The following is a 19,342-nucleotide window of genomic DNA, read 5'->3' on the forward strand; positions in this document are numbered from 1 at the left end:
ACTTTATAGGTTGAGTCTAAGTGTAGGAGGATAAGGGATATTTACAGCTTACATTAGTTAAATTAAATAAGCTAAATATGTTTTAAATTTGCAGTAGGTCTACATTAGTGAGAATTATTAATATTGGTTAAAGAGATTATTCCGTTTCAATTTAATGCATTAATTATTCTCTTCTGTGCATTATGTATTTTTCATATGCAAAGCAAGGCAGAAATATGCTGTTTTCATGCATGTGTGAGTGATGATATGAAATGGGCATACATCCTTGTTACTAGGGATGCACCGATCGATCGGCCGTCCGATCGATCGGCCCTGATTTCCTTAATTTTGTGGGATCGGTGATCGGCCGATCACTACATGTGAAACCGATCTTAGCAACCGATCATAACTATCTCGCAAAAATCCTTGAGCTCTGCTATGAGGGTACGCTTCCTGACCCCCCCCCCCCCCCCTCCTCCTCAGTGTGTCACGTCTGCACGTAGGTCAGCGTAACAGTCCACCTTAACAAGATGTCCTCAGTGTGGCAGTTTTATGTAGTGAAAGAAAATGAGCCAAAATTGGCAGTTTGCATTTCGTGCAAGGCCGAAATTAGTCGCGGTGGGGCCACAACCAAAACTTACAACACAACAAACCTTATTCGCCATTTAAAAAATCACCATCGAGCTGATTATGCAGCATTTGAAGCTAGCAACCAAGTTAAGGCTAAAGTTGCTAGCGGAAGCAAAGAGCCAGCCAGTAGCCCGCTGTTCACTTTTATGAGCAATGAAAAGAGCAAGGCAACGACAAGGAAACTTATGGAGTTCATGGCATTGGACGACCAACCGTTTTCTGTCGTGGAGGACCCAGGTTTCAGAAACCTGATGCAGCACCTGAGCCCACGTTACAATTTGCCAAGCCGGAGATACTTTTCAGATGTTGCCTTACCGGAGTTGTTCAACGAAGTTTCACGATGCACTCGCAGCCTGCTAGAAGCCGACGCAAAGACGCTCAGCTTTACAACAGACATCTGGACTTCTGATGTAAGTTTAATGTCCATGCTGAGTCTTACTGCGCAGTGGATCGACCAACAATTTGAACGACAACAGGTGCTTCTACGCTGTAAAGAAATGCCGGGGTCTCACACTGCTGCCAACTTGTCAGTAGAGTTTAAGGCGATGTTGGATCAGTGGAATATAAGTCATGAAAGCGTTCACGTTGTCTTACGAGACAACGCTCGTAATATGGCCAAAGCACTGGATAATGCCAACTTGAAAAGTTTGCCCTGCCTGGCGCACACGCTGCAACTTGTTGTAAACGAGGGACAACTCGCGCAGCGCAGCATAGCAGAAGTTGCGGCAATAGGAAGGAAAATTGTCGGGCATTTTAAACATTCATCGCTGGCATATTCCCGCCTCTATGACATACAGGAACAGTTAAATCAGCCCAGGAAACGACTACAACAAGACGTTGCGACTAGGTGGAACAGCACTGTCTACATGTTGCAGTCCCTGTTAGAGCAGAGACGTGCCATTGGGGTGTATGCTGCTGAGAACGAGTTACCAGCCGCATTTACAGCACACCAGTGGGAGCTTGTGGAAAATGTGCTGACCATCCTCGCACCTTTTGAGGAACTTACAAAGGAGATCAGCTCATCAACAGCTTCAGCAGCTGATGTCATCCCAGCGGTCACTGCACTCAAACGACTTTTAGAGAAGCAAGCAAGCACAGACCGCGGTGTGGGTACAGCCAAAGCAACACTGTTGGAAGCTGTTGTAAGAAGATTCAACAACATTGAGCACGAGCCCCTGTACAGCTTGGCTACTATTCTTGATCCAAGGCAAGTAACTAATTATTGTCTTTTCTATCCATAATTACAAAATCCCTACTACCAGTTAAAAAGAACTACATTAAAAAGGAAATTGCTTATTTTTACACATAAGTCATAAAAACTGATGTGAAAAACAATAATTAATCCATCTTTCTTTGTTTATGCAAAACAAGATACAAGAATCGCTACTTCTCAGCAGAGATGAAAGATGAGGTGAAACAGCTCCTTCTGGCCAAACTTGCGGAGGAAGAGACCAGATCCACACCTGTGGCTGAAAGACCTGTTGCAGAAACATCCACCAGACTGGGACCTCCTGACACTGATGCACCTGCAGCTAAAAGGTGTAGTCTACTGTTGGCAGTACATGATGAAATCCTAAAGGAGAACATTGAGAAGGAGCAACAGCTAGCCACCCCTTCAGCCTTGCAGGTAGAGAGCTACTTATCTGAAGTTCCCACCGACAGGAGCCAAGATCCATTGGCCTACTGGAGGCTCAATAAAGTTCGCTTCCCTCATATTGCTTCACTTTCCCGAGCCTATCTGTCAGCCCCATGCACAAGCATTGAAAGCGAACGCCTGTTTAGCTTGGCTGGGCATGTAGTGGATGAGAAAAGAAATCGTCTGTCTGGTGAAAAAGCAGAAATGCTTTTGTTCATAAAGAAAAACTTGCCACAAATGTACAAGTGACAACAATTAGTCAGTGAGAACAGCTTCTCTGTGCAATGTTACTCCTTGTTACTACCTGTTGACTTGAAAATGTTACATATCCTGCACCGTATTTTCTTTTAGGACTTCTGTTCTTTAAGGTGTTTGTTGATTATTTTTTAGATGTTTTTTATTTTTAAATAGCCACAGAACTGCTGCATTTGTACTTTTTTTTCTTTTTGCACTACAAAAAAACTCAAATTCAAGACACTTGATGGTTTAAGCTTGTAAATTGTTTTATTTATTATTTTTAAGTAATTGCATTGTTTTATATTGCATGCAGAAAATGCAAAATATAAACTTTTATTTTAGTGAGAGGCTCAATTCAGCTCATTCATTCAATTCAATCTGTTGAGCTAGTTTTCTGTTTACGTGATTAAAAACAGAGTAAAGTAAAATAGTGAACAGATTTTTGTTATGTGGACAACAATACTCAAAGTTTTTTCTAATTTTGGAAAAATAACTTGTGCAGTTAAAAAGTTTACATTGTAGTAAATGTTACTGTTTTTTTCAATAAAACAAAATTTGGTACGTTGAAGATGTAAGCTGTCAAGTCAATTCTGAGGAAAAATCGGTATCGGCAAATATCGGTATCGGCAAGTCAGATTTTTTAAAGATCGGTGATCGGTGATCGGCCAGAAAACTGCAATCGGTGCACCCCTACTTGTTACAATTTTCCACCCAAAGCGTCTTATTAATTTCCAGCCAAAGTAATTATCTGATCAAGAGGTCTATGTTTTAATCTTCATAGAGACAAGAGGAAGAGATATCCATGCACTAAGCAGGCAAGTGATGTGTGTAAGTGAGTCATTTATCCTGTAGTTGGAAAAGGAGGAGAGATTTGGCAGCTAAGAGCTTCATCTGCCCTCCCATCAGTTCATTACAGAATTCCCTACTAGGTGGAGAACAAGGGGGAGAATGATCCAGAGTGTGTTGGTGGGGGAGTGGGCCACTACCCAAGACAAGAAAGCCAGACATCTTGTTCACACTTGGCAAGACACATATCCTCAACAAGGTGCTACGACCCCCTCATCTCCCATCCACATGCCTGCTCTCTAAGGATTTAGTAATTCTACCTCCAGTACTCTAAGACACCACCTCTCACCTATAGACCTGTGGTTAAATGCCTTCTATGTCCCAGAAAAAAAAAAGTACAAAGATTTAGAGTTGGGTCAGAGGCTCAATGGATCTCAGCTGTGAAACCTGCAGCCCCAGCTGGAGATGAAGCAACATCTCCTCTAATGGCCTGACTCCCAGCTACAAGAAAGATGATCAAACTGAAGTGTCTGGGAAAAACCCAAGCTTCTCTCTCGGACTACAAAGTCAACAGAGTCTTCCCACAAGAATTCAGCCCTCAGTAGCTGCAGTGCTTTGACACGGCTTATTGGTGGAGTGTGTATGCACAAACTGCATGTCTTAATAAAACCAATGATGTTGTCGCATTTGCTGCATCCGTGTGTTTATATAGTGTACGACAGGAGCCGAAATGTAATTCTGTTCAAGAGGAAATGTTTGAAGTCTTAAACGAGACACAGATGACAGATTTGTGCTCCTGCCACAGAATTTGTGAAGTCATGCATGTTCACGGCGTTCCTGCTTACAACAACTTTTGAGTGGAATAATCATACCTTGGGGAAAAGTTTCATTGTTAAAGTGCTCATTGTTCTCATGTACAATTTATTTTCTTAAGCAACAAAACACCTTCCTCATCAAGTAGTACATGTTGGAATATCACCAGAGAAATTGAATTTGACAACTAGCAAAAGAAGAAACATTTAGAAAAAATGATAATGGCTCAGCACAGAAGCGATGCCACTTTAAACCTGTTTTGTGAAAAGGTATAAACAGCACCAGCCAGAAAAAGTCCAACAGTGAATAGTTTTCATAGGTGAGACAGCAAGCAGCCTACACAGCAGTAGATAGCTTTTAAAATCCCCGCAATTCAATAGCTTTAAAAGAAACCTAGTTGATCCTCTGTAAAACACATCCACTCTTTCTAAAGACCGTTTTATAAGGGTTTCTGCAGCTCAAATTAGTTTTCAATTCACTCCACATCACATTTTCCTGTTAATGTCAGTGTAAGAAATAACCACTCTGCCTTATGGTTTGTCAGTGTGGCTCACTGACACTCACTTCACCGGTGCACAAAGCAAATTATCCAGACACTACCCCTGTTGTTATGCTGATGATGTTGAGCTGTACCCGCTTGTACAACAGGACCATTTCAAACCATTATTTTCTTTAACATCATGACAGATAATTTCAGACTGTCTGATTTCTCCCTCCATGGTTCACAAAGCTGATCGGAGGCAATTTCCCTGTTAATGTCAAGGCTGCCTTCAAAAACGAATTTAATTTAAAAATCAGATTATGCATTTTACATAATGTGTTGTTTTTCTTTTGAACTCTGTGGAAAAGTTTAAAATGAGAACAAAGGCTTTCTATGTTAACTCACTGAAATCTGCCAGGCAATATAGTAGTCAAAATGCCCTGAATGTTTTAGTATTGATTTTAGGGCAAGTGGTTAATGGTCACACAGGAAGAAGAATGTGAACCTTTTACTGCTGCTCACTAAAATGACCCTTTTGATGACACTAAGTAACCCCCCCTTGCAACATTTGATCCACTTTTTAAGGACATTGCCTACAATGAAATATATCTATATCATAGTCTTTGTGATTGTTCTTATAATGCATTCATCCCTGTAACCCACCCCCACCCACCCAAACAAGCCCAAACGCAAAGGTAAAGAGAATCGAGACTCACCTTCTTCTGCAGCAGCAAGCAGAGTCCAGTCCAGGAGGATGCAACCCAGCAGGAGAATGCTCCTGAACATCACCTCCATGATGTTATTAGGTGGTAAAAAATGAATGGACTCGGATTAAAAGCCAAGTGGCACTGGCAGCTCGGCTGTGCACTCACTGATCGCAAACCAGTCCGCATTTAAAGTGGACTCCAGTTCAGAAAAGCCTCACACTTGTGCCAAATGAGGCTATCAGTTCACTTTTTCTGTATCGAGCACGTTTACCTGTCTGGATGTAAACCCTGTAATAGTGAGATACAGGAAAGTTATCCAACTTTGTGCTCTGGTTAAAGTCTCAGCAGAAAACAAGTCTGGCGTTGTAGCCCCTCTCCCACCCCAGTCCTTCTGTCAGCACACTGGGCTCATTGTTAAAACGTGAATGCTCGGCTTAAAAAACAAAACAATAATGAAAAAATAAAAAATAAAAAAATAAAACAACACTACGCACGACTTCTCCTCTCAGCTCGGTGACAGCAGGCTGTAGCAGAAACCAGGGCACCTCACTGCATATCTGGTATAGTTGCAAAGATTAATATAAATCACTTCGTACCTTTTCTCACATTCCGTCGACTTGTTCGAGGAAAAAGTCCGGCAATGTGTGCTTTGCCTGACCTTAACAATCTCTCATATACTAAAATATTTAACCTTGGGGTAGGAAAAATTTAAATTCAATTAAAAAAAAATAATCCACCAAAGGTGGTGGGGATATAGCGCGACACGTCTAACCCGGCCTGTTAGGTGGCTAAATTAGACCGGAACCGTATTAAAAAATGTCTGTTTTACTCAAAGGAGAAGAGCGCAGAATGGACAAACAACAGCGGAAAATAAAAGTTATTTTCTAGAGCAGCTCTGAAGACTGACTGTTGTAAGCTGGTCAACGCGGAGTTCGTCACCGTATCAAACCCGGAGTCGAATGGCACTAGTTAGCCCCGCCCACTCTGGTTACCATAACAGCCAAGAGTCAAGTCAACGTGATTAATCACACTACTTCTGAAACGCGCCTTCAAAATAATACACGCATTTGACAAACACGAAATATAGTTCACTTCTCTTAACTAAGAGTGTAATCATTTTATGTTAATCTTACGCCGTTATCTTAATTTTGTTGCAGATGAACAGTCACACTATGCCCGCATACCGCTTTGGGGTGTACTACTTTATTAATAATAATAATAATAATAATAATAGTAAAAAAAAAAAAAAACAAAAAACAAAAAAACAACAACAGCAAAACAAACAAACGTTGAAGAAAATCACAATTTAAGAAAACATCAAAAAAAGGAACAAGGCTCATAATAAGAGGAGAATGTACTGTTAACATCAAGTTGTTTAAATTAAAAATGTCATACACATTAGAAAACACGCACACACGCAATATGCCTATAACGGACTTATTTGTCTCGGCCACAGCGTCTCGTTGAAGAACTTTGTGTTTGCATCACTCAAAACATTTGAGATTAAATAAAATCAGCTGATGTCTTGGCCTGAGCCCTTTTTCTATTTATATGAAGAGCGTTCCTTTGAAACACAATAACTATGCTTTTAGTTTGACAACAAATTCTCACAATTTCCGGTATTTTTTTCAGTACTTCTGTGTGCCTTGACTTTGAGACAACAATAAGTCTGTCCTATTGCAAAGACTGTCATGCTATTTCAGTAAACTGTCTACAATGATGAAACCGGCAGATTGTTGTTTACTTAGAAGTAAGATAATAATTCTGATGTGTGTCAATCAAAACAGTCAGATTTTTGTCCATTTATTTTAATAAGACAACGAGAATACAACTATTCATATACTGATATTAAATGCAATGACTTCCAAAGCAAGTGAGAAACACAGAGTGGTAGTACTAACAACTCACTGGCCTTCGAGGACACAGGGGATTTTAACATGTTTAGGGTAGTGGACTCCAATTAAGATCCAAAACGCTGAGGTCTGGGAAATGCTGACGGACCAGCTTAGTGCTCAACCTGATTCATGCTCCAACCTATATTGCTTTTGTCAGACTAAAAGACTTATTATCCTCAAGTCTATGAAAATATAAACAAACAAGCATAATAACAATAACTTCTGTTCCCTAACACCAGCATTGATTGTACCATAAACTGGTTATAATACATATCTGCATCCATTTGGAAGTCTGTGCATTTCCTAACATCTCCTAAAATGCAACTTTTTTTTTTTTTTTGCCACTAGCTAGTCATCCTGAATGAGTATATTTCAATGGCACTCCTAGCATTACAGATTCATTTCATCAGAGTTCCAGCACAGTCTCTTTTCTCATTTAATTAATAGCCATTTTCCTGGGGGAACTGAATGGAATTCCTTTTTGAAGAAAATTGAGAAATTCGCCAGCATAAATAAGAGAAAATGCTAATTTTAAGTCTAAATTACAAAATATAAATAAGACATTTGCAATTCAATCTGACTAACAAGACCACACCATGTTTAATTTGGGGCAGACGAGACTGTTTTCTTCTTGTATTCCAGGATAAAATTGTGTTGGTACTTGTATTTAGTAATATCTGTCATACCTAAAAAGTGATTGAATAAAGTTTTATTCATATCCAACTGTTATACTTTCTTTGATTCATCCTGCTGACATTTCAAAAGTTAATGCAAAGATAATGTAATTCCCCAAATCACCAGAAATGACTAATCTTTTTTATACACTGCTCATTAACACAACATGCCTGTCCTGTGATTTTTTTTTCTTCTCTCTTTTGTTTTTGTTCATAAGACATTTATTGCTGCTGTGTACTCAGCAAATATTGCATAGCCACCCTTTGTAATGCCTTTTGTACTCTCCCATGACAACTCTCTTTCATTACTCTTTCTGTTCCAGTGATAAATAAGTGAGTCAAAGCAGTAGGATTTAAATTATGCTAGGGATATTCAGCTCAGCAAAGCTGTTACATTTACTGCATGCAGTAAATGTAAGAAATTCTTTCTTTATAAGCTTTAATCATGCTCTGACTTCCAGCATTGGGAAGCTGCAGTAGGATCTTCAGCAGGAAATAATTTTGAAAAAAAAAACAAAAAACAGAAATGTCTCCAGGAGGTTCCATCTTTCTTCTTCACACTAAGTCCAGAATTTGTAGAGCCATATGTGTGTAAGACAAATGAGCCTTGGGTTCAGCCTGACCTACAAGTAGGGAACACAAGGCTATCTGTCAGCTATTTGTGCACAGCGGTTTTGTTATCAGATCCCTGAGTGTCATTCATGTTTTACAGATTGTCACATAATGTTACAAGCCCATAAGAAGGCACAGCTTTGCTCAAATGGCAAAAGAAAAAGACACAGAAGGAGGGAAAAGTAGATTTTCAGTGATGCAAACTCTTAAACAAATGAACGAAATTGTTGTTGAAGTGATCATACTCCTAAATATTCAAGCACACAAGTTTTTCTGTTAAAAATTGTCTTAAAAACTGGGGTTGCTGGGTAGCTAAACTGGTTGAGTAAGTATAGAGGGTGAAGCACCTTAATGGAGGACTGGTTTTTCCTTGCATTTTCTTAGAAATTTGGATTTCATTGTTTTGCTTAAGGACACAGCTACTGCACCACAACAAATCACCCTGTAATCAATGACCCATCACCTTCTAGCTGAGCTACAGCTGGCCCATTAGGGTTTGCCCATGTTGCATAGAAAGGTTTTTCTGTAGATGTAACAACACAATGATTTATATCACTAGTTGTGGAACTTTAACAACCCTAATTTATAGTTAAAGAGACATAATGGCACAAGGCTTGTAATGAGCTGAGCAAGCTATTTGCACCTCAGGAACAACTGGTACAAATACACTTTGACACTTTCTTTTTCCAAGATGTAGCAGAGCTTTGCATTAACTCTTATGTTGACTCATCACAAATAGACATGTTCACTCCAGCTTCCACCCTGTTCCTGATACACAGAGACTGAACCCTTTCAATAGTTTCTACAATCGCTTCTTTTCTAGCTTTTCTTCAGTGTGCATTTGATGTTTTTGGGACACCTGTGTTGACCAAGTCGGCATATTTATGAAGGTCATCATTCAAATTCTGGGATCATAGCACCCTTCTTGCTGCTAGGCAATGAAATCATGCATTTGGTTCAGGTGACATTATAAGCCGTCATGGGTTAAGCTCTCTTTTTGCCAATGCAGCTTATGAGACACCCGAAGGTTGCATTTTAAAATAGGAGCGATTCCCTTAGTTGGTGCAGTTACACTGCGCAAAATGAAAATCTCTTTCAATTGTCAGTTTTCATTAATTCAACTATTTTTATAGGTAAGAACAAGGCAACTTTCCTTTGAAGTTAACAAGTTTAGCAAAGGCAGTGAGTTATATTTCTTTCTTTTTTTTTTTTTTACACATTTTTTATGGTGTTTTTTTTGCAACATGGTGTTTCAGTAAGCTCTTAAGAATGGGAGAAAATCTGAGAAACCCATTACATTTAACCATGGGAGCCATATTATCTTGGTCTATGATTTTAAGAAGACAGCTGTTTCCACACCAGCACGGAGTGACATCTCCACAGCAGATTCCACTGCCACACCCTGCCGAGTACTGATCTGAGGATGTATCGTCTTATCTTCATGCAGCCAATCTGATAAATGGATAAAGGGCAGGAAAGCAGCCAAAGTGAAATCATTCAGTTTTAAAGATAAACAGCTTATAAACAATACAAAGTCTTTTACCAAGCGTGCAGCCAAACTTAATGTTGTCCTACATAAACAGACAGGGGTGAAAAAACAAGGGGACAAAGAATAAGTGAGATGAAGTCACAGCAGGCTGAGATGAATTATACAAGACAAACGTGGAAAGGAACCGTGTTTGATCCTTCACTTCAGGCTGTGGCTGTCATGTTGTAATTAAAGTAACAAATGATGCTGACACTTCTCTGTTTATTGCCAGTGTATCTGGTGGCATAACTGAAACGTCTTGGAGAAGTAAGTCTATAACTAACATATATCTTGTTAGGTTTTTTTAAACTACTACTTAGAAATATCCCTGCTGGATAATCACCTGTAAGTAAGAGGATTAACTTAACTGAAGAATTAAATCGGCAGACCAATCTAACATGTGAAAAGGAAAAAGATGTATTTCAAAGATAATACAATAAGAAAGCACATTCAGACTTCTACTTTGTTTTAATTTCCACAATACACTTCTTTTGATGTCAGAAAGGAACCAAAGGCAAGAAGAAATCCTCAGGTAGTGTACAGCTGATAATACAGGCTCTGAGTTGTGTAAAAGCTTATGTTACACTGAAATGCCTCACTGGTTTTCTCAACACAAAAGCAAAGGATTTAGAACATTTTGAGGCTACATTAAAATCAATCTTGGCAGAGTCTTCTTTTCAGCGCTCACATGACACACATGTCAGCTGCTCTTTCATCCAAATCTGCTCCTGTCACTGCAGCTCTGGACCCCAGCAGCAAGCAAAAAGAGGAATTACTCCAGCATCAGCCTGCTATATTGCACAACAAGCTGCTGGTGATTGCTAGTGTTACAGAGCCAACTACCACACATAATGACATTTACTTAGATCTCATCAAGATCAAACAGTTTGACAATTAATCTAACTCTGCCAGCTTCCTCCTCCTCCTCCTCCTCCTCCTCCATATCTGAAGTGAAATTTGATATTAATCACTTGTATTATTTAATTATTCGATGAACGTTCACTCCTAATTCCTCTTAACTTTAAAAAGACTGCCTTTCCTGGCATAAAGACAGGATGCTTGAGTGTTTGTGCATCTGTGAAATAAAGGGGTATAAGATTTCCAAAATGTGAATTAATAGTAAAAGAGGAAATTGAGAATTTTTGTTCAAGTAAGGATATTACTTTGGCCATTTTTTTTCAGAGTAATCCATCAGCAGCTGTCTTGTTCAAGAGTCCAACTGCATGTTCCTCCACCAGGCTGCGGGAAGATGCATTGTAAGCCCTGATACATGAAACAGACATGATGACAGATAGGAGGATAACAGACTTGTGTGAGTGGGAGGAACCCAATGGCTGTACAGCCACACCAGTTTGTGGGTTCAGATCCCATTTATGACCTATGATGGATGTTCTCTGCTTTTCCTGGTTGACTCTGTATGTCACTGTCAGTTAGCACAATGCAACAGGGAAAAGGCTCAAGCAGATGGATGATCTGATTTTTAGGAGTGAAATAACTCAGCCACAGCATTACAAAATAACTGACTGAAAAATAGATTGATGATTTTAAGTCATTTAAACGACGAAACATGCTGTAAATATTTTTCTACCTCTGCAAGAAAAGAATCTGATCCCACACTGAGCTTGTTCAGGCCCTCAGCTAAGGCTATGTTATGTGTACAGACTGAAATATTCAAACCCAAGACAAGATGGTGCACTGATATGTTTGTTGTGTCATGTAGACGAGGGATTCAACCGTGCAAGACCAAACTAAAGCTCAGCAGGTTGGTTGGCAGCCCAAGTTGGTAACAACATGCCTGCTTTCAGATACGCGAGGCTTAATGGGTTAACAGCTTTTTGGATTTTGTCAGTGATCTTCTTTAGTCATTTCTAAGGAACAAAATTAGATTTATGGCTTTATAAAGAGGAAGTAAATTGAGATACAGAAAGAATTAGACAGGACTTTTTTGAGCTTGTTAGTCAAGCTGACTCTTCTCTTTTTTATTGTATATAAAAATGATGCAACCAAATGTGGGTGTCTGTTTATTTAACAAAAAGGCAAAGCTTATGGTTCATGGTGACTGAGTTTAACCATTTGTTTATGTTTGAATGCTAGATTTAGCCTTTAACAAATGAGCAGATTGCACACATTTGTAACAAGCTATTTCAGAAATACAGGATCATGGAGGCCTTAAGGAGTCTGGAAGCCTGCACATCCACACATACATACTGTAGCATAACATGAGATCAGACGAAATGCTCCTCATGACTGTGTGCTTTCCTAACAAGAAAATGGTTTCCCCATTGGGAGAGGGGGGGGGACAAGTCTGTCCAAATGTAGCTGAGAGGAGCTTGTGTAAGCAGCTGAAAATGGAGAATGAGCGTCCTCTTCTGGTTGTGCTGTAGTTCTCCACCTGTGGAGTTGCAGTGAAGGATCAAATGATTAACATGGTCGAACAAGAAAACAAGAAGGTGGCTGAGTCCATTTTCAGAAAGCATTTTTAAATTAATTTTATTATTTTATAGCTAATTTACAACAAGCGCTTCACTGAACTGGAACATTTTATTCTGCTTCATATTGTCATTATTGAATATATTTTTCTGCATCAGTTGACTTTGTTGTAACTTTGTAATTAGTCTTTTCTGTAAAAATTCATATACTTTATAAGGAATATCACACTATGATACGGATGGCTGAGAGAGATATTAAGAAATACATTGAACCCTCAAAGAAAGAAATTGAAAACATATTCAATTCATGAGCGTGTCATCAAATCTGTGATTCCATCATTGTGAAAATGTAAATGCCTGTGTGGACGTGCTGATATTTTGTTTGTGTGTGTGTGTGTGTGCGTTACCCACGCAGAATGTGCAAATGTACGTTTTTGTGTTTGATCACTTTGAGCTGTAGCTCCAATGGATTTTTGTTCTCCAATTTAGCAGGGTGAATGGCTAATCTAAAGCCACATGGCATACCAACATCTTTATTTTATTTACAGCATTTCTGGCTAAGACCCAAGGGCTTTCTTGATATGGTCAAAAAAATACATACAAAAATATACAGACTTGAGATGGAACTTGTGACAGTTCTTAATAAATAAAAATCAGAAACCGCAAATAAACCAGGAAAAACAGAAATTGATATTTGTCATTTGCAAGCCTCAGCTGTTCCACTGTGCTCTGAAAGAAGCAAGTGAGAAAAATAAACAAACAATAAATATGAACGGTCACTTTCATCAATAATTCCACCTTCACTCTTATAATTCGGAACATATCATAAGTTAATACAAATACATGCTCATAAAACCTTTACTTTGAGTAGTTTTGCCTTCACTTACTATCCCCATCCTGCTGATTTACACAGCATTTTATGCTGCCAGTGCAAACTTTATAGATACTGTTTTAATCTTACACCATATAACCATCTTCATTGCATAACATCTTAGCAGTATTGCACTACATCTTCATGTGTGTCTCACTCTCTCACACAGGCGCACACACATGCACACCACCCATTAATTTAATAATATACATCATAACTACTATAAGCTGTTATAAAGGATGAATATTCTCATATAGTGTCATATATATTTTATACATAACATACACTTTCTTGCCAATCACACGCATGAGCAACAAACACACACGCACACAGTCAGACAGACACACACAGCTGCATTGCACGTTTTTCAATTATTTTTCAAACGAGAACATATCATATACTTCAGTTCAAAGCTCAAGTGTGAGGTCTGCCTTACATCAGCTTGAACTTAATTTTTTTTCTAGTGGAGCTTTTTGCTGCAGTTAACAACAGTAAAATGGGAATGTGAGTAAATTCAACAACCAAAATACAATATTACCCAAAGAAATCAATGGAATATTGTTTGGAAATGTTAGTTTTTACAGACTTAGTCCCATTATAAGTGGTCATAAAAAGATGGCCTATATATATATATATAAATATATATATATATATATATATATACATATATATATATAGGCCATATATATATTTTTTTTTATTTAAAGATAACTAAGTTTCTAATTGTGTGGACTCAAGAGGGAGAAAGAAGCAGAGAAAAGTGGAAGAGAAAGAATAAAAGAAGACCTTCTCCCCCATCACACAGAGGAGTTTATACACATTAATGTGCACAATTGTGCAGAGACAAGCACTCACACACACAGACACACACACGCACACACACACAGACACGCCATGGCTTTTACGGCGGCCACTGGAAACAGTGTGTACGTCTGCGGCTGAGGGGGATCTTTTGGAAGAGTGACCAGCAAGTTGGTGCACTGAAGCTAAGAGCTCCACTGCTTGTGCCTGGAGAGATAACATTCATCCTGGATTCAGACCAGCAGGTCAACAACCAGCACCCCTGTTGAGGAGTGTGTCAGGTTTACAGCTGAAGTTACAACTTTACGTGTGTGTGTGTGTGTGTGTGTGTCGCTGGATGGGTGTGAGTGTTTGTGTGTGCATAAGAGAGTAGAGGCTAAATTGTTTGTAAGAGCATCTAGTTTACTTGGGACCAGCTTCTCATGACCATTTCTCTCTTTTTCCTTCATGAGTTATGCTGAAACACTCCTTCCCAATAAAAAGGCGGAGAAGGAGAACACACCTTTCCTTTGTTTTTTCCCTTTAATAATAGTAATAAAAAAAAATAATTTCCCACTGTCTCCCTCTCCCGTCTTCATTGTCTTTGAAGATGCATGCACAAATTCAGCATAATGAGTTTTTATCATAATAATTATTCGAACTGCCTTTAAATAATGCCTTGTGATACTGAAGATGGGCGATACAACAGATGTCAGTCTTGGTCACTGAGGTGTTATTCTGAATTCACTCCAGGAACCAAAGCGAGATTCACAAAAAGTGGGATTTTGCTGAGAACAGACTCCTGGTCAAGAGAAACTCAGCAAGATTTGGGACCCCCTGTTCTCAGTCTTCCCCCATTTCTGTCCTGAAACAAGGCAGAGCTGACAGGAAGAGGAGGAGGACAGAAGGCCAGGAGGCAATATAAAAAGAGGGGCCCGTGTCTGTTTGAGCACCTCCATTTCAGGGGCATTGGAGGTGGTCACTGAATAGGGGTGATACTTGGGTAGAGAGGATGAGGTGGTGTTACTACCTCTGGGTCCATCCCTGCTGGGTCACCCTCTGCTCTCTTTCAAGCCCTGTTTAGATTTATAGTTGTCTCCAGCTTGATCTAAACTCTGTTGAGAGCCACATGATATGGACTGCAGTTCACACCTGGCATCAAAATGGTATCAAAATGGCTTCACTTGTGATTGGAAATCACTTCCTTTGCTTTTTATCTAGTGGGAATCTGCAACTGCATCTAAACACGAGTTATACACATACACACTGGTTATTTAGCATCATTAAAGTGTTTAGGACATTTGCTCCCACAAGTTTTGGGTGCAGTCACAGCTGGTATCCAAGGTGCATTTTAATGCTAAGTGTGAACAGGGCCTCAATATTCAGTCCTGCTTCATTAAAGTGGAATACTGATTAGATCTTTTCTCTCCATCTCTGTCAGTTTAGTTACACATCACTGTGCTCACATCTGTCACAGTCTCTTTTTTGGTATCCTTCTTTGCCTTGTTGTGTCAGTTCCAGTGTTTGTCTCTGTCTCTGTTTTTGTACGCATTGGTCTCTCTGTGTCATTTGCAGTGATTGCCAAAGCACTGACTTCACTGGAGGACAGACAGGCAGGCGAGGCTGGCTTGGCTGTGAGGGTGAGGGGTGGTGTTCGTTGGTGGCTGTGAGGGAGGGGTGGTTGGCCGGGTGTAGCATCACAGCCTCTCTCGAGTGGGGATCCAGATGTAAGGCCCTGATTGCTCCTCAATCACTGTCTTTACTTTGTGATAAACCTCCTCAAAGCTGTCCCCTTCCACGACGGCTGCAGCAGAGAACAGCACGGACAAAAGAAGGAAAGAAAACAACAAGGAAAGAAGAAAATTAGCACAGACTGTGGTGAATAAAGACAGATGAGAAGCCATGGGAGGCAAAATGGAAACATTGGGTGGGAAGATAAAGAAAGACAGATGAAAGAATGGCTGTTTATCAGATGTGTTTTCTAGAGAGTGCAGGGAACAATCAGTTATGAACATTATTTTGCAATGCATCATAGAACAGGCAGACTTCTTTTGTGTATGCATTTTTACACATTTCCCCACATATTTATACATTTCGTGTCTGATAAAAATGACTACAACTGTTGGAAATTGCAGACAACACCAGATTTGGGAGAAAACCTGGCATCCGTATTCTGTCTACTGCTGAGATTTGCCTTAACTGCATCTCTTAAATGTTAAAATGCTCTGAGTTCTCTCAAAAGGCGGCCCCCCCCCCCCCCCCCCCATTTAACTCATTTATTAAATTTATGCAGAAGAGGCTTATCATTGAGGAGGAGGATTATTTTGTCATCTGTGAGCTTTGGCATCAAACAGTAAAAAACATGAGAAAAGGATCAACTGCAAAATGTTTTTATTATAAGTGGGCATAAGAAAACAGCAGTGACCAGAAATATGTACAGCCTGTCATTTCTAAAAATCTTGCATTGAATAAGAAGAAGATTTATAATCATGTGCATCTTGCATTTAAGTTTCTATATTATGACTTGAAAAAAAGAATCTTGTCCTTACCAGGTCTTTAAATTAGAAAAATACAACCTCAGATGAACAACATGCAAAATGTCTCACCGTGCCACTTAGCATTTTGTCAACTTGTGTTTTTTTTTTTCAGATTCAGCTTTACAGACCCAAACTGTTTTATCATGTTCTTATAGAAAAGAAGACGCTTGCTCTGGCAAACTTTTCAAAGAAACCATAATTGTTCAGTTTTTTCTAATTGTACTGTCATGAACTTTCACCTTTAACATGGTGACTAAGGCCTGAAGAGTCTTAGATGTCGCTCTTAGAAGACTGATAACTGTCTTAAATGTTTACCATTTGTGACTCTTTCTCAGATTAGATAGATAGTAAAACAACATTACAGCCTGACCCAGATCAACGTACAGCAACAATTGCTTCTCTGAAATGAATGATGACTTTCCTTCTTGCCGTATTTTTAACACCACAAGAACGTTACAGACTAGGGCTGAGTATCGTCACTAATTTCCTGAATCGATTCGATTTACAAAAGCCTATTTTGATTCGATTTCAACTAAATCTGACTCGATTCAATGTTCATATATATCGGGTGTATTTTAAACTACATGCATTGTGACATCACTTCCTGTTGTTGAACGACGGTGCTCTTTAGCATTAGCTGCTAATATGAGTGCCATGGTCTTAGTGTTAGTTGCTAATGTGAGCGGTAATTCGCTGCAAAAGACTTTATAGATGGATGTAATCCATATGAAAACATCTGAACTTGACATTATCTCGGCCAGAGAAGCTGATTTTGAACGGAAGACACACAGAGGAAACCAGTTGTGTGTGTATATGCTAAGATTTCGCCAAACCTCGGTAAGTCAAGCAAGAGTAGGGTCACGTTACTGGAAATGAGGAAATATATATATATATATATATATAAAAGATTGATCTCCAAGTTTTATGAATCAATACTAGATTTATTAAATTTTAATCGATTAAAATCGATTAATCAGTTTTTTTAACCCAGCCCTATTACAGACCAACAAATGGCCTGAAAAACTGCTGTTATGGAGGAACTCACATTTGCTGATGATCAGTTCATCAAGTGCGTGTGATCAGCAGCACCTGGCTGCTACTTTTTCTTTAAATAATAAAGGCTAAAGGATGTCTTTAAGACAGTATTTCGGCCTAATTCTGTTAAAAAAAAAAAAAATTATAATAATGGTACTGCACAATGGTTGTTGTTATTTGTCTGAGGTTGTACTGATCTTATTTTAAGACCTAGCAAGTAGTAAATTATTATTATTTTTTATTATAAATTAAAATTTCCCATTAAAAGATTGAACTTCCTTTTTTTTTACATGACTATCATTTTATGTCAAATTGAGAACAGTGGATAAATATATTAACAAAATCCATATCCATAAATGAACACTAGTAAGTACAGACTATACAGACACAGCCGTGCTTGAATGTTTGGTAATTGCTTAGAAATTATTAAATTGCTGCATCAATATGACTCGAAAACATCATTTGGTAGCTCTGGATTTCACTCTTTGTCCACATCATTGCTATGCATTCTTACCTGAGAAACACTCTAGGAAGTCTTGCTCTAGTTTGAGAGCCCGGTCCATTCCTTTTCTGGCCTGCTCCTCTGTCAGGCGAGTATTTATTTCTCTGATAAAATCACACACAAATTATTCATTATAATGCCTGTTTTCACAGTGTAGAACATATTTATTGTCTGTCAAACATTTAACATTAATTGTAAAAGTAAATATTTTAGTACATACAGGACATTCTCGAGTGACTTGGGCCGAACAAAGATGGCAATGGGATGAAGCTGAGCTGCTTGTAGTCTGCGCACTGCATTGGCCGACACATCCAGGATACAGTGTTTACCCTGCTGCTTGTGCACACAGGCAAGGATGGAAATAATAAAAAATAATTTGGAGAACTGTTGTGATCAATAAAATAGCAAATTAATTCACCAATATGCCCCAAGATGTTGCAACTTATTTGTAGATGGTTGAAGAATAAAAGACAGTATGTGCTGTATTACAATTTTTTATTATTTTACATTGCTAACACTAAATACTTAACTTGTCACATATAAATAATAGCTGGCTTTAATCTTACCGTGTTATGTAAGTATAACTGAACTAAGTCATTTTAGCTTGTGGGTAACTTTTAAGTTTTATGATAGATGTGAACAAAGTCATCATAATATGTGAATTTGTTTTATTTTCTAACAGATAACGTTGCTACGCACTTGTTCAGCCACCTCACGGACACTCTGAACACTGGTGCCATACAAGTGACTGTTGTACTGGCCGGCTTCAATGAACCGATGGCTCTGGATGTCCTTCTCCATCTGTTCCCGTGACGACACAAAATGATAGTCTCGCCCATCCACCTCATACTCCCTCTTGGGTCGTGTGGTATCTGTCAAATGGAGAGCAAAAACAATTCAAGCTGTGCATATGTTTGTGCCATTCTGAATCTTGGAGCAATTACTTCTACCAAACGTCACACCAAAATTGCTGCAGGTGGCAGCAGTGACATCAAATTAAAAAAGGGAGAGCAGATCAGTCTCTATGAGTGACAGCGTAATTACTCACGAGGGACACAAGATCCAAACTTATCAGGGAACTCAGACAACAGGTCATCATTTATCCTGTCCTTCACTGGACCCAGAATTATGATGGGCCTCGCATAATGTACTTATAAGCAGAAAGGAAGAAGAAAGAGAGCAGGGTCAATCACAAAGGAGAATCAGAACA

The 19,342-nt window shown here is 39.0% G+C and overlaps 3 protein-coding genes across 5 annotated transcripts in view; 1 reads left to right on the plus strand and 2 right to left on the minus strand.

The window, feature by feature from the left end:
* Positions 1 to 6,216, minus strand: part of ephb4a (eph receptor B4a) — a 39,579-nt gene extending 33,363 nt beyond the window's left edge. Inside the window, exon 1 of the mRNA XM_042008188.1 lies at positions 5,279 to 6,216. Coding sequence (XP_041864122.1) covers positions 5,279 to 5,357 — 79 coding nt within the window. The 5' untranslated portion in view covers positions 5,358 to 6,216. The remainder of the gene's footprint in view (positions 1 to 5,278) is intronic.
* On the plus strand, positions 526 to 3,143 carry LOC121654182 (zinc finger BED domain-containing protein 4-like). Its single transcript, XM_042008189.1, has 2 exons — positions 526 to 1,816; positions 1,981 to 3,143. Exons 1-2 carry the CDS (start codon positions 756 to 758, stop codon positions 2,492 to 2,494), a joined length of 1,575 nt encoding a protein of 524 aa, XP_041864123.1. The 5' UTR covers positions 526 to 755; the 3' UTR covers positions 2,495 to 3,143.
* A 7,747-nt stretch (positions 6,217 to 13,963) lies between the features above and the next one.
* Positions 13,964 to 19,342, minus strand: part of LOC121654199 (disks large homolog 4) — a 71,691-nt gene continuing 66,312 nt past the window's right edge. For 2 of the 3 annotated variants that reach the window (XM_042008218.1, XM_042008217.1), the window contains exons 18-22: positions 19,181 to 19,282; positions 18,832 to 19,004; positions 18,353 to 18,465; positions 18,145 to 18,236; positions 13,964 to 15,862 (exon numbers count right to left, since the gene is read on the minus strand). In XM_042008218.1, the coding sequence (XP_041864152.1) occupies positions 15,756 to 15,862; positions 18,145 to 18,236; positions 18,353 to 18,465; positions 18,832 to 19,004; positions 19,181 to 19,282 (587 nt within the window). In that variant the 3' untranslated portion in view covers positions 13,964 to 15,755. The remainder of the gene's footprint in view (positions 15,863 to 18,144; positions 18,237 to 18,352; positions 18,466 to 18,831; positions 19,005 to 19,180; positions 19,283 to 19,342) is intronic. The other variant, XM_042008219.1, reaches the window with a different exon arrangement.

This window comes from Melanotaenia boesemani, chromosome 15 (genome assembly GCF_017639745.1).
Source record: "Melanotaenia boesemani isolate fMelBoe1 chromosome 15, fMelBoe1.pri, whole genome shotgun sequence".
Taxonomy (NCBI): Eukaryota; Metazoa; Chordata; class Actinopteri; order Atheriniformes; family Melanotaeniidae; genus Melanotaenia; species Melanotaenia boesemani.

What these genes read in the sequence shown, in the direction of transcription:
- LOC121654182 (XM_042008189.1), top strand. Translation starts at nt 756, where the DNA reads ATGAGCAATGAAAAGAGCAAGGCAACGACAAGGAAACTTATGGAGTTC. An exon ending in GCTACTATTCTTGATCCAAG is followed by an intron (nt 1,817 to 1,980) that starts GCAAGTAACTAA and finishes ATGCAAAACAAG; the next exon opens with ATACAAGAATCGCTACTTCT.